The sequence below is a fragment of the Microtus pennsylvanicus genome, chromosome 9 (assembly GCF_037038515.1).
Source record: "Microtus pennsylvanicus isolate mMicPen1 chromosome 9, mMicPen1.hap1, whole genome shotgun sequence".
NCBI classification, from domain to species: Eukaryota; Metazoa; Chordata; class Mammalia; order Rodentia; family Cricetidae; genus Microtus; species Microtus pennsylvanicus.
The window spans coordinates 67,390,814-67,405,514 of record NC_134587.1 but is presented as its reverse complement, the minus strand read 5'-3'; the positions used below and the strand labels follow the sequence as shown (position 1 = coordinate 67,405,514).

At 43.9% G+C, this 14,701-nt stretch overlaps 1 protein-coding gene across 3 annotated transcripts in view; it reads right to left on the bottom strand.

The window, feature by feature from the left end:
* Zmat4 (zinc finger matrin-type 4) overlaps positions 1–14,701 on the bottom strand; it is a 359,141-nt gene that overhangs the window by 218,060 nt on the left and 126,380 nt on the right. For all 3 annotated transcript variants that reach the window (XM_075986366.1, XM_075986365.1, XM_075986367.1), the window contains one exon: positions 12,443–12,532. In XM_075986366.1, coding sequence (XP_075842481.1) covers positions 12,443–12,532 — 90 coding nt within the window. The remainder of the gene's footprint in view (positions 1–12,442; positions 12,533–14,701) is intronic.

Below are 14,701 nucleotides of genomic sequence, written 5' to 3'. Positions count from 1 at the left end.
TCACACAAGAATTCAGGCCAACTATTGACAAAAGGGACTTCAGAGAACCAAAATGCTTCTGCACAGTTAAAGAAACAACCAGATCAAGAGGCAGCCCGTAGGACGTGGGAGAATATTTTGCCAGTTATATATCTAGCAAGAATGATTAATATCCAGAATATGTAAAAAAAACTTAAAAGCAAAAAACAAAAGATAAAAAAATAAATAAAATAAACAGCAAATATCCCATTCAAAAACTGACCTGGGTATCTGAACAGAGGTTTCTCAAATAAATGGAGAAAGGGAGCAATAAATAGTTCAAAAATATCTACCATTCCTAGCAATTAGGGAAACTGAAATCAAAATAACTTTTAGATTTCACTTAACGTAGTCAGAATGGCAAAGATGAACAAACGAAGGAAATGCGGGGAATAGGGTCCCTCATTCACCGCTGGTGGGACTGCAAACTGGCACAGCCATGGTGAAATCAGTGTAGAGAAGTCTCAAAAACCTAAAAACAAATACATCACGTGACCCAGCCTTCCCACTGCTTGTCGCATGTCTACAGATGTGACACTTTACTCCACAGATACTGGTTCAGCCATGTTCTTATCCACAATAGCTAGGAAATAGAAACAAACTAAATGTCCTTCAATCGATTAATGGATAATGGATGAAAATTTGGTACCTATACACTGTGGAATACTCTTTAGCTGTCAAAGTAAAAATGAAATAACGAAATCTTCAGGTAAATGGGTGGAATGAGAGTAAGTCACGTGGAGTGAGGTAATCCAGATTCAGAAAGACAAATGCTGTATGTTATCTCTTTCTGAGGTTTTCTGATGCCAAATCTTCAGACACTGAGTACATTCCAGAATGACTGCAGAAAGCAAAGGAAAAAGGGGCCATTGCAAGGTGGGGCCAGGGGCAACAGAGTGGGAAATATCAGGGTACCAGTGATCTGAATAGAGAACTTGGTGTTTGTTTACATCATAAAGAACGGACGAGATTTTCCCTTCAAAGACACACAGAGATTACTTCCTCTAGGTAAGCCCTAATTCCCCATGCTCCACTCAGTTATGAATCCAGGTCAGTGTTTCCTTGGTGAGGCCAGGTCCTTTGGGCCCGTCATGATACTGTCATCTCTGATGACTTTGTCTCCAAAGCCTGCTGCTTTGAGGTCCAAGTCCTCAGACACAGAAACTTGGCGAAACATTTCCCATTCAAATCTCCACACGAGGTCTTCCAAACGTGCAAAACATTCAGCCTTTTGGTCAATAAACCTCAAACTCGATGAGTGGAGAACACACTGGCACTGTCACCTGCGACACCTGCACAGAGCATCGCTCTGAGTGCAGAGACACAAACCTGAAGGAGTGTGGCACACCCCCCCAGTCCAACCCTAAAAACCATCTACACTTCACGCAGAGCGGGCAAAGACATTCTGTGACAAACCAGACAGCGCATATTTTAGGTTCTCTGGGACATATGTTCACTGTCCCAGCTTTGAGATTGTGTGTCCATAGCATGTGAGCAGTCGGCTGCATTATATAAAAGTGGCTACATTCCCATAACACTTTATTTGTGGACATTAAAATTTGAACTTAATCTAATTTTATACAGCACCATTGTCATCCTTCCTTTAACTTCATTCTAACGTTTAAAGATGTAAAAGCCATTCTTAGTTTGCAGACTCTGCATAAACAGGAAGTGCCTGAACTTGGCCAGTGGTTAATTCCTGCCTCCCGATTTAATATGGTGCAGAAATAACTGCTCTTTCATGCCTATTGATTTCCTAATTGCTCTTCAGATCTTCCAGAGAAGAGCAGCAGGCCCATCCCTAATAAAACCAGAGAAGTTGCAAATAACACTGTTGAAAGAGACCCAGGAAATGGTGCTGTTCATCATGTCCCAGCTTCTCCCTGGGACCTCAATCCAGGGCCATGTCATTCCTCTGTAGAGGGCAAATCAGGAGAAAAAGTGATGTCACTACAATGTCCCTAGGATAAGGAGCACTCCTTTAAAAACAAAGCTCCTGGGTTCTTCTTAGAATACACACAGAAGATCCAGAGAAGGCTACGCACCCCTCTGCCACGAGGCTATGGGCAGAGGCACACAAGAGCTAACGGGTGCTGCCAGTATAACTGGTGAGTATGGTGTCCATGAAAACACTGGAAATTCAGCAATGCTTGTCTTGATAAACACGTTTTGATTGAGCAACCATACTTTTAGCAAATTCTCTCCCCCTCTGTCTCTATGTCTGTTTCTCTGTGTCTCTGTCTCCATCTCTCTCTTTCTCACACTGTGTGTGTATGTGTGTGAGTGTGTAGTTTATACATGCAAGAGAGCATATATAGATGCAGATATAGATATAATCAACATGGCATGGACATTCTGTGTGATATTGTGTCAGATTGAAAACCTAATAGTAGTAGGTAACCACATAACTTATGGGCATCCTCACGCACCATGGGATGCTACACAACTGTAAATGTGTAGGCACATGTGTGAACACACATGTCTGGTTCTCATGGTTTGTAATGTTATGGTTCATTGAGTCATTACAGACAGTGAATTAGCAAACATTGAATCACCACTCCTCCAGGAAAATTTGTCTCTCACAAGCTCTACTTACATTCTTATGCACTGATCAATACGTAATTTGTTTTATACATGTTTCTGTTCTAAAGACACTTTATTTAGTATACATTATATTATGGATTTAGTCAAGACATGTGTTTTCTCCCTAAGGCATAGCATACCAGACAGTATTTCAAGTCAGGGCTCAGAGGACACTTAAAATGCAAAAAAAAAGCAAAAATAAACTCAACCCAAATGCATAAAAATTGAAAAATATGGTACTATGTTGACTTTGAAAAAGATATCTGTGGCATAGGCTGATATTAAGAAGGCATTACCTCACTTGGGAACACAAATATCAGATGATTCAAATGATCCCTAGGTTCCAGGCCTAAGACCAAGGCTAGAAGGCACCATTACTTTAAGCCTAATTACGGTAAACCTCACGATGACAGAAATGAATATAAGAGGCAGTGGCTCACCTTAGAGAACAGGAAACAAATGCAAGTGAGAGGAAGGGGTTCATGGGGATATGACCAGCTTCCTCCAGATAGGCCCCACCGCCTAGAGTTTCCACCACCTCCAAAAGTGATCACATTTTGACCCATTAATGGATAATCCACTGATTGAGCTAGAACCAAAGGTCAAATAAATTTAAAAATCTGAGTTGTCAGTCAAGGCTTTAGAACATGGCTTTGGGGGATCATTTTAGAGCTACACTGTAACAGTAGACAAATCTGCAAAAGGTACACACACACACACACACACACACACACATGCACACACACACACACGCACACCTTTACCCTATATAGAATCAACTTCATAAGATACAACACTAGATTTAAAAAAATCTCACAAGTAAAACCGTTTGCACATCATGTGAACTATACAGAGCAAAAGAAAGATCTTTGTGAAGTTATGTAACTGATGTATGCTGTTGACCGGATTTTCAATACAGCCTTCCCTCAATTACTTTCATGAATGTAGGTTCTCAGTAAGTTGACAATGAGTTTTAAAATTCTCTATGATGTCCTCTTTTCAGTTTGGGTAAACAGCAAAATATGTAAACTAGTTCAAATGTATCCACTCAGTTATGAGAAGATGAAAGAATGGATACAGGAAACCCTCTGAAAGAAAAGTCAGGGAAACGCAGTTGGAGAATAAACGGGATCTGGACAACCAAGTGGGTCAGCCCATAAAACCATTTGTCACAGCTTGATGATCAAATCCCCATAAAGGAGGACAGAGAGAGCTGACTCCACCTCAAGTTGTCCTCGGACCTGCACACACGTGTGACACATACATGCACCCGGACACAGGCATCGTGCCTGTGTGTGAACATGGGAACATACGCACTAGTAACAAATAAAAATATTTCTCAAATAGAGTTGTATAATGAGAATAGATCCTAATTCAGGTTATAGGAAAAGACAAAGGCACAGCAGGACTTGGTGGAGTACCACCTGTAATCCCAGTCTTTGGGAAGCTGAGGCAGGAGGATCATAGGTTTGAAGGCAGTCTATGATTGATAGCTGAGACCATGGTGTATGGGGGGGGGGCACAGGTTGTCAATGCTATAGGGAAAATTGTCTATATTAGTTAGAGAACAGTAAAAAGAAATGGTGCTACCTATTCACAGGTCGAGAATAAAGAATCATTTGTGCTTTCTAAAACCCTTTTGGAAAAACTCAAAATAAAGTTATAGAACCCCGGTGCAATCATTGTAATTATATGAAATTGGCTGTTTGGAGATGATCTGATAAAATCTAGCCAACAGTCACAGTTGCTGTCAACAGAATGCCTGTGTCCCTTCAGAAACCATATACTTAAGCCATAATTGTAATCTCCAACGTGATGGTATTTGGAGAGGTAATCTGTGAAGTAACTCGGTTATTAGGGTGGAGCCCACACAGGAGAGATTAACATACTTATTAGAGGAGACACCAAAGTGTCGGCTCTTTACACTTCCCTTGCCTCTGGTCCCAGCCATGGGAGGCTGCAGCCCTCCTTGGAAGCCAAACTGTAAGAAATAAATTTCTGTTGCTCTATCAGTTGAATCCAACTGAGGAAGGCCATCAGCTCTGCCCATATGACTAGGCTGAACTACACCTGAGCCCACATTCACAGGAGACAGTAAGTCTCTCTTCCCCCATATCCAGGAAAGAGCTCGATGTAAAACCGCACTTTCACGTGGAACTTGGGTGAGGTGTGGGGATGACTGCTTAGCTAGCCCATGACGAGGCCAGACACAGCCCTCCAAGCTCCCACTCTCTGTCTCATAAATAATTAGCACCATTATTTGTACTCACAGTACAACTAGCTAAGGCCAACAGGTCACAAATCGGATCACTAGGACAAAATGCCAGTGACCTTAATTACGGTGATTAAATTGTTGTCAAAATTCTTCTCCTCTGCCTGAACTGTGTCCTGCTACGAAGCTAAACAATCAGGAGACCTTCTACCGTGGGGGAGGGCAGGGGGGAGGATGCAGAACTCTTCATCCAACACCACTACCAAAGAGCCCTAACTACAAAGAAGCGTGATCGCAGTGAGTGCCTCTCATAGCGCTTCCATCCACATACCCAGGATGGTCTAGCCTTGCGGTGCTTCAGCCTGCAAAAGAAAGCCCCTGCCTTCATTTTGATGATTATATTATCAAAATTGCAGCAGACAATCATGCAAAAGCCTTCCTTAGGTCCAAGCTTTTAGCTGGCACAGACTTTTTCCATGTCCGTCATGGCCTGCACTTCCTTCTGCATGTGTTTTGCCCACCCCGAATACATGCCTCACCCTGCCAACAAACCCACCCTCCTACAGCACCCAACACTCTAGCCAGGCTTTCCCAAATCCTCACGAGGATAAGGCAGAGGAGGAAGTGTGCTGAGGTGCGGCTTGGGTGACTTCACTGGGAGGAGACAGAACCTGCGCTAGAAGACATCAGACAAAATAAAGAAAAGGTGCCCATGAAGCCAAACTGTCACTGGCTAAACCTACATGATTATTGCTTTGAGCAAAACTAACTTGATTTATAGGCAAGAAAGTCTCTACTCACAAAGACAAGACGCCCACCCACCATCATCTTCCTCACACAGTGAACAAGCAAGCTGCTCAGAACTCCTACAGAAGTTAGCCCCAACCTCGGAGCCAGGCCAACTGGCAATGGGACGTGTTGACCAGCTGTGAGCACGAATATAATAACATCTGTGATTTCCTAAAGGTGGGAGACTTAGGACCTGACAGTGCAGCCCAGCTAGAGCATATGTTTAGCCTGTGCAAGACTCTGGGTCATAATGTTCTTCACCCAAGAAAACGCAACAGTTTGCCATCACCTGGTTCCCAAGTCATCTGTTCAGAAATTAGTAACAACAACAAAAAGCTGAAGGAAGGGGAGGTGATGCAGGAGGGAAGAGGGAGAAAGGAAAGGCAAAAGAGGAGGGGCATCGCTCCTCATAATAAAAGTAAACAGAGAAGCTAGAAACATACTTCAAACAATGTGTCCTAAGCATGTTCATGAAAACTCTATCCTATCATGACCAAAGGCGAGCAGCTTTAACTCTTCCTAAAGTAATCAACTGAGAAAAAGTTTAAGTTATACTTGGTATATAGATTTTATTTTTTACTTTGAATATAAAAAACATTTTTAGTGTTTCAGTAACATATCTAATTACTCATAGTTTAGTGGTAACATCTTCATATATGTATGTAGTATCTGGATCTTATTTGCCTCTCTCACCCCTGCTAATTCTCTTCTTCCTATCTTTCCCCTTCTTGTCTACAGAAGAAACATTTTATTGGAATTTTTTTCAAAGAGTCTTTCTAAATAAATGTTAAATAAAAGTCACTGTGGGGCTAGAGAGATGACCCAGCAGTTAAGACCACTGACTATTCTTCCAGAAGACTCAGATTTGATTCTCAGCACCCCCACTGGCAGCTCACTACCATCTATAACTCCAGGTCCAGGGGGTCCAGTGCCTCTTTATGGCCTCAGTGTGTAACATACAGGCACTCGGTAAAGAGACATACATATATAAAAATAACCATACATATAAAATAATCAGTTATTAATTTTAAGTCAGTAGGGAGGGTCTTTGGAAGTCTCTGCCTCACTAGGTCTCCACAAGACATTACTTGCCTTGGTTGCTCTGTACAAGGGTCTACCTTGAGCAAGCCCCATACTATACTACCCTTATCCAGTCCTCTAGAACTTTCTAAGTCCTGGGGAAGCAATAACTTCTCTGGTCACCTGCTTCATTAACACGGGATGACACAGATGTACATTTAACAGTTTCATTTCCTTATATATTCTTTTCCTCTCCAGGTGTGCAACAAGCCTCACGCTTCATCTTCATGTGTCCTTTGCAATTTACCCCTGTATGCACACACAGCAGAAGCTCCACAGGGGTTAAACGGGCTGATTAACTGTGGGAGGCCCCAGAGGTCGGGAAATAATCCGAAGACAAAGAAGAAAAGTCTCCCTGCATGAATACTTTCCATACCCTTCCTACTCTATCACGCTCTTTCACAAAAAGGAAGATTTTATTTGAGCCCCTTCACACTTGTGAAAGACAGGAAGAGCAGTAATTACAGCCCCAGTTATAATCACAGTAATTAAGGTTTAGCAGTTCAAAACAATGTTATCAAACTAATATGCAGTAAAGCCAGGAACAGAACCCCGTCTTCTAACTCTGAGGTCTGGGAGGCCAAACACTCAGCGGGTGTGGAAATGCACCTGCCTTAAAATTTATTATGAACCTAGTTCGTACCATATTAAGAAAAAAAAAACAGGTACAATACATGTTAGGGCTACAGGTGAAAGATTGCTATCTGTGCATACTAGTTCAGACATTCATATTCTATCTATCAACTATTTATCATCTATCTCCCTAATATCCCGATCTCCCCACTTTCCCCCTCTTCTCCTCTTCCCCCTCACTGTCTTCAAACTCCCTATGTAACCAAGGATGAACCTAAATTTCCCATCCTCCTGCCTCCATCTCCCAAGTGCTGTGAACACAGACACATGTCACCACATTCAGTTTCTCGCCCAGACTTTTGTTTCTAACACTGTATTTGATGAATAATCTCGCCTCCATATATATTCATGACCTTTTAGACATAAGCTCTTATTTGGAAACAGGGTCTATACAGAAGTATTAAATGCCCTCTCTTAAGACCCTTCTTGAAGATCAGAGTACAGAGAAAGAACCAGACTCTGCCAGCAACTGCAACTGGAGTCGAGTAGCAAACACTCACCTAGTCTTCAGGGGGAGGACTTCAAGTCATTTGAACTTTTTTCTCTTCCAGAACTCTGGTCTGAAACCGCCCGCGGTCCAGAGTGCTATCCATGCTAGCAATGCCTTGGGCTTCTCCTCTGTCTCCCTAAAGCTATGGCGCACGTTGACCCCACACTCAGAAGCCCTCTCCACTTTTCTCAGTGGTTCACAGGAATTCGCTAGGTGTCGTCCGGCTTAGAAAGCCTAGCCTGAAGTAATTTCTCAAGGGCAACTGGAAACACCTTCTCTGTGCTCAGGCGCTCTACAGAAGCACAGAGCACATTGTGTTAATACATGGATGACAGATAGAAACTCCCTACCCCTTTGGAATGAGGGAGTGTCTAGTGCCTTCCCGCATGCAGGGATGCATGCAAGCTGTCTCAGGAAGTAGCATGGGAAAGCTAGACAACACGCACAGGAGAAGCAGCTCTCTTTGATTTTGTTTTCTCTTTTCCCAGACACGTCTCTGTCATTTACCAGCTGTGTGAATGGAGTCAAGTCATTCCATCTCTATAGTGTGGATAATGTCTGTCTCTCCCTCACACAGAGGTCGAGAGTGAACACTGCTAAGTGTGTCACCTGCTTAGAACACACATGAGGAGAACGTGGCAAGTGCGAGCTGCTATTGCACTTGTACCCTGGCAGCAGGTAGCATTGTTCCGGGTCAGGGCTCAACATTAATGCCAAAGGATAGAGGCAGCTTTGAGATGTTTTGGGGACAGGAGTGGGGGAAATAGGGTAGCAAGCTCAGTGGTGACATGCCATGGCATATATATCATGACACATATTTATTTTCATCTCAGTAATAAGAAAAGTCGAGATGAGACTGACACACCACCCTCAATTCCCTTCTCGATTCCAAGGCGGCCGGGATCTGGAGGTCCTCAAGCCATGGCGAATGTTTCAGACCTCAAAGAAAGCATCCCCATGCATCCTCACTGCACTCACAAAGTGCAAGCTTCACCCTTTACAGAGAATTATATAACTATATAAAAATATGTTGTTTACTTGGTAGTGATTGGCAGCTTTGATTGGCAGTTACTTATACCTTTTGAGAATCAAAAGCAACAAACTCTAAATCCCAGTTTTCCTTAAAGAGCCGCTCCCTAAATAGATGTTTGCAGAGCCTGTGATCCATGGGGAGAAGATAATGAAAAGGCCAGTGGTGCAGGCAGAGTCACTGTGGGTTGGTGCATCTCTCGAGCCTATCTGACGCCAGTGTGTCGGAAATTACTGAAAATGTCTTTAAGACAATCAGCTATAAAAATTTATTTCATATTTGATTTTACTCTTTGGCTTCAAAGGGAAATGCCCTGCTCTAAAATTTCAGGCAGAGGTGGTGGGGGCGTAGGGCATAGAAGTGCCAGCTGCAGAGTCTTAAGATCTTAAGAATAAGTATATGGAGGGGGTTTTAGGAAGCCAGAAATGCTGAAACAGGAGACAGAAATGGATAGAGGGTTTCAAAACCTAGGCTGTTCATTCTTCCATTCTACATGTGTAAGTGCCACAGATCCCCTTAGGGCTGCGAGCAGGGTCAGAGAGGCATGCACAAGGAGTCTGGGGAAATCCACGAACACGTTTTCTGTTTACAGAAGCCACCCTCTTTTCTAGAATTAAGGGGTGGGGATGTGGAAGCGCTCCTCTGGTTATAGATGTGCCACAGCACCAGGAATCAGGGAGGGGAGAAGGAACAGGGAAGTCAGAAGACCTGTGGATCCCTCGGGGATCCAGGGTGCTAGCAGAGAGCTGGCCAGCAGGAAGGTGCGAGAATAAAGTGTTAAGCAAATATGAGCGACATTCCGTATGTAGCTGGGAGTTTGATGCTGCTGTTAACCTGTTACAGCCCTGTGAAAACGAGCAGAGACCCTACAAGTGCAAGAGTTAGTTGATATATAAGTGCCTGATACACCACTGCGCCAACCACCATCAGTGAGACTCAAAGGCAGGAAGAAAAGGAAGCTTTCTCGTAGAAAACAAGGAAGCCTTCAGGCATGCATGCCCTGATTCTAGGTGGCTGTGGGGAAACTAGGGGGAAGGCCAGCTAGAGGCAAAGCACCCCACGCCACTGTTAGGGGTGCATGCCTGCCATTCTCTGCTTGGCCCTAAACTAGCAGCAAGGAATGAAGATTAGGGATGCTGTCACTGATCAAGAATGCTTTAGCTGGGTGCCTCTTGTTATAGAGCTAGTTAGTGGCTTCTTGGACTGTTTTCAGAAAGAGCAATTCACCACTGTCTAAGTATGACTTACAGCAGATTGTTCTCCTTGGCTGGACTATATACTATCTGTTGGAAGACAGCTTTCTCCTTTCCTATATGGGTTGGTCAGTGACTATTATATATTCATTCCCTTGCTTTCTTAGTGTGAGTCTCTACAAGGCAAAGTTACTCCAAACAGCATATACTCTCAGAGCCCCGGATGGAAACTGAGACAGTGTCAGGACTACACAGAGCATATCAGAATGTATAGTGGAAATGGCATATTTACCTATGAAATGTACACATGGGGTAATAAAACCACCAACTGTCTTCACTTAAAGCAGTATTAGCTTGTTGCTTTTCTGTTTATGATTTGCTTTTGTGGTATGATTAATAAGTTATGGAAAGTGATTTGATAAATCATTGGTATATAAAAATTTTCCAAAACCCAAAGTATATGAGAGGGAAAGTTTTCTAAAGGGTATTAAGTAAAGAAGCCTTGAAAATTTTCCTTGTTCTTAAACCCAAATATCTCCCCTTCTATAACTGGTGTCCAAGGTTACTGGCCAGAGCAGAGCCCAAGTGAGGCAGATCATGGATCTGCTCAGAGAGGCGAAGGCTGTGTCCTCCGGTCTACAAATACAAAGCCAGTCTGAGGCCCATTCCTTTTCAGTTCCTAGTCCTTAGCCTCCAAGAAGCTCATAAATATGTGCAGCATTCATGATTATATATGGGAGTAACAAATAAATCTATCTCCAAATCGCTAGTTATCCAATAGGCCCGAAGTTCATGATCTCCTGATTGTGAGAGTCGAGCACTCATGACTCCCAAGGAAGGATCCAGGTACCACCACTGGGTTATTCTGAGAAATAAAAACCATTCTGCACTACCTGTTCATCAGCAGGAGGCATGATTTCAGTGTAGGAACAGGATTCTGAGGCCCCACAAAAGCTGAGCAAGGCTCACTTATCTGAAACTAGTGGTTTTGACAGGCATGCAGCTAAGACACTGGCATCCTCTCCCTCCCTCCTGCACCCTTCTGATAAACTCCACTCACATTCCAGACCCAGCAAACATTCGGCCCTCAGCAGCAACTGGGACCTTTCTGCAGGACTGCCCTACATTTTGTCTCTTGGGTTCTTTTCGAACACTGTTAGTAGTAGACACATTGTGTTACCAAAGCTAATCCTTATGCACCATTAAGGCCTCACTTCTCTCCCACTCTCTTGCCAGCACGTCTGCCCCACCTACTTGTTCCTTCCTTATGCCACTTTTGCACACTGTGCATCGTGTTTACCGATTGCTGTAACAGTCACAGGACCTATGTTCCACAGAGGTGGCACAAGACCAATTACTTGTGTCAGATGCCAAGTGAAGAGCAGACTGAGTGAGTCCTGGACTCCAGCAGTTTGTAAACTTTCCGAGCCATCTTTTCCCTCAAACAAGCTTTAAATGCTGCCCTGCCTGGCGGTGACGACAACTCTGGTGTCCAGGTCAGTCTACCTGCAATCAGATCATGCTACAGTGCTAAGTGGCATACGTGACACTGGAACCGCCCAAGGACGCTCCACCTTCAGGCACACAGAGTTTCTTGAACCTTTATTTTCTTCCCAGAAAATCTTCCATGGCTATGTCATGCAATATTTCTTCTAGGAATTACATATTTAAAAAAGGATCAAATCCCATATACTAATTGCGCTCAGTACCAATTCTATACCACAGCCTCTCAGAACCCAATGTTTAATGTGTTCAGTGTTCAGGGTTAGCATGCAGGACCTCTATAGCTAGAGGATGAGGAATGTTCCACACAGCAGACCCTGCCAAGAGAAAAAGCCTGGCTAGAATGAACCCATGCTCTGACATTAACCTCAAATAGCCCCACAACATTCAATGTCTTCCTAAGTAAACTCTTCCTAGGGGACAGGGAGCCACTGATCAAAAAAAGACTCTTCTGCAAAGAGTCTGTCTCTCTGCAGAAGGTATGTACAGTCTTCATTATAAATTAATAGGCCGACATTCCATTCTACACAGCAGAAAAATCAAATATGTAAAGAACAAAGCATTTGGTATTTCTAGCAATTTTGCCCTTTAGGTCTCATCTTCCCACACTTTGTCTTTGGGGGCCCCGTCTTCCTGTCACCCATGCTGGCTCTGTCCCAGCACCTCTGCACCTTCTTTCTCTGAAGGGTTCCAGAAAAACATCACCAAAAGCCTACGGGTATTAGCAAGTTCTGGTAGGAAAGAAAAAGCAAGCCAACACACAGAAATCACTTCCCTCTGTAACGGGGCCTGTAAATGAACATCATCTTTATTCTTTCAGCCTTGGCACTCAACTGAACACATCTACAATTATTACACCTGCAAAATTCGTAGCAAGTCACCCATGACATCATGCGGTCCCACATACTCACATTTTCGGCCCGGAGCCTCTTGGCAGGACACCCCCCATCCCTGGGGTGAAGCATGTAATAAAGCCGGACTTTGCTTGCATGTTTTCGACTCTGGGGAAGGAAAACAAAAGGAGAGATTATTAAAAGAGTAGCCTCTTACGAGGAGAACTTGAAAATGCAGACAGGGACCACAAAGGCAAGATCTTCTCAGTAGAAAGTAGTTCCTTGTGCTCCTGCAGAGTCCATGGGATTTCGCTTGAGGTAGACTGAATTGATCTAAGTTCCCAAGCCAATATCATTTCTGGATAAATAAAAACAGCAACCACGAGTTACGAGTCAGTTCGCTTTATGCCATGCATTTGTCAAAAGACAGGCAGGCAGAGGAAATTATGCACAGGTCAATTGTGATGAAGCCAGCAGTCGAATGTTCACTTCACGTCTCCCGAGCTCAGATCTGGGGCATGGAGCCCCCACAGGTGTGTGGCACTTGCAGCAAGCCTGGCAACTACCCTGAGCTCAAGTGCACTATAGGCATCACAAGCAATAACAAATGGGGAAGGTCTGTACACCATTGACTGGCCCAAGGCCAGAAGGAGAAATGGGTCCCATTTTGGTTCTGTTATCCCAAGTCCTGTGATCAAATGACCTAGGCCTGACTGCTATCACTTTGAAGAATATTGGAATGACTTCCATGCGCTCCCTGAAGCAGGAAAGAGTGTAGTAAGAAAGCATTCCTGAAGTTCGGAGTCCCAGTCCCAGCTCTAGCCCCTGCTCACTGCATGATGTCAGACCGAAGGGTATTCTTAGTCTAAACAAGCCTGATTTTTCTCCACATGCAAAATGAACACAATGCTATTACAGCTGTTGTGAGAACTGAATGAGATGATTTCACATGAAGCGCTCTGATTTCCACAGCTCTTATTTTCTGCCATGGACTGCACCAGTTCCTAACCTCCTGTAGTCTCATCCCGCTCCCCTTTCCCATCCCTTTACTTGGAGATTACGTTCTTCTGGAGGCCTCTTTCTGCTCCACTCTGTCTTCATTCAGAGCAGAGCGCTAGCCGGCCTCCCAGATGATGGCTTACTCTTACCGATTAGCCACAAAGGCAAAGCGCTTTTGTGGTGAGCTGCATTTTGTTTGCCTGGAGCTCTATAAATCCTTTTGCCCTGCCGTCCTCATTCATCACCTTTTAATTCCATTATTCTGCCCAGAACAAGAAGACAACACTTCCCAACAGTCCCGAGACACTTTCTGAGGCCTTCAAGTGGGTTTAAACACAGTTAACAGAGCATGGGAAATCTTACAAATGTATACATACCACAGTATACATAATGAAACACATTATGGTCATCTCTAGGTTCCAGAGTGAGTGCTAATCAAGTTTGGCTGGAGTGTTTTCTTGACTGGAAATGATAGGATGGAGAACTAGAGACCTGTGAGGATATGTCAGGACTCAATAACATTGCTCAGCTTCTACAATATGTTTGAGAATGATATGGTACAAGCTAGTATTGGTGTGTGTGTGTGTGTGTGTGTGTGTGTGTGTGTGTGTGTGTGTGTGTGTGTAATGCTGACTACTAAAACCTACATACATTTTTTATCATATGGTGGGGAGATAAGACATAGTGGTATTCAAAATATAGCTACAAGCAGGACATCAAAAAGGACCACTCAAAAGTCTTCAGGACACAGAGCCTGGGTGGTTGGCAAAGCAGATGCACATGGGAACTGGTAAACAGAGCGGTACCTGTTCACATCCACACAGGCCAAGAACAGATTCCAGCTCAGCAGTTTCTGTATTACCAACACAGCCAAAGGACATGGTGACGACATGGCTAGTCCTCACACAGTGTGGCCCTGCCTCGTAGCCTCTTTGCCTCCTTTCCTGATGTCAGTTGCTTCTCTTGAAAAGACTCTTCATCAAAAGCAAAGTTCACCAAGTTACTGGACTGCAGTTTGACGAAGTAGTGAGACCCCGTTAGCTGAGATGGAAAAGGCAAACAGATGGCAGGCCTTTCTCTGAATCCGTTAGTGAGGAGAGAGGCTGGGATCTGAGGCTTTTCAGCCATTTTGATGACCGCACACCTGATATTCTGCTGCAGCTTCTGAGGTCCAATCTGCACAGAGCAGACATGGTCTTGCCTGAGACTATGGTTAAAGACTTGGGAACCACTACAGACTTCAGGGTAGAAATGAAGACACCTTGGTTCCTCTGTCATGAGTGCCCACACCTCCTACATGGGCTTCTTGGTTCCACCCCCATCACTTTCTCCAACTGC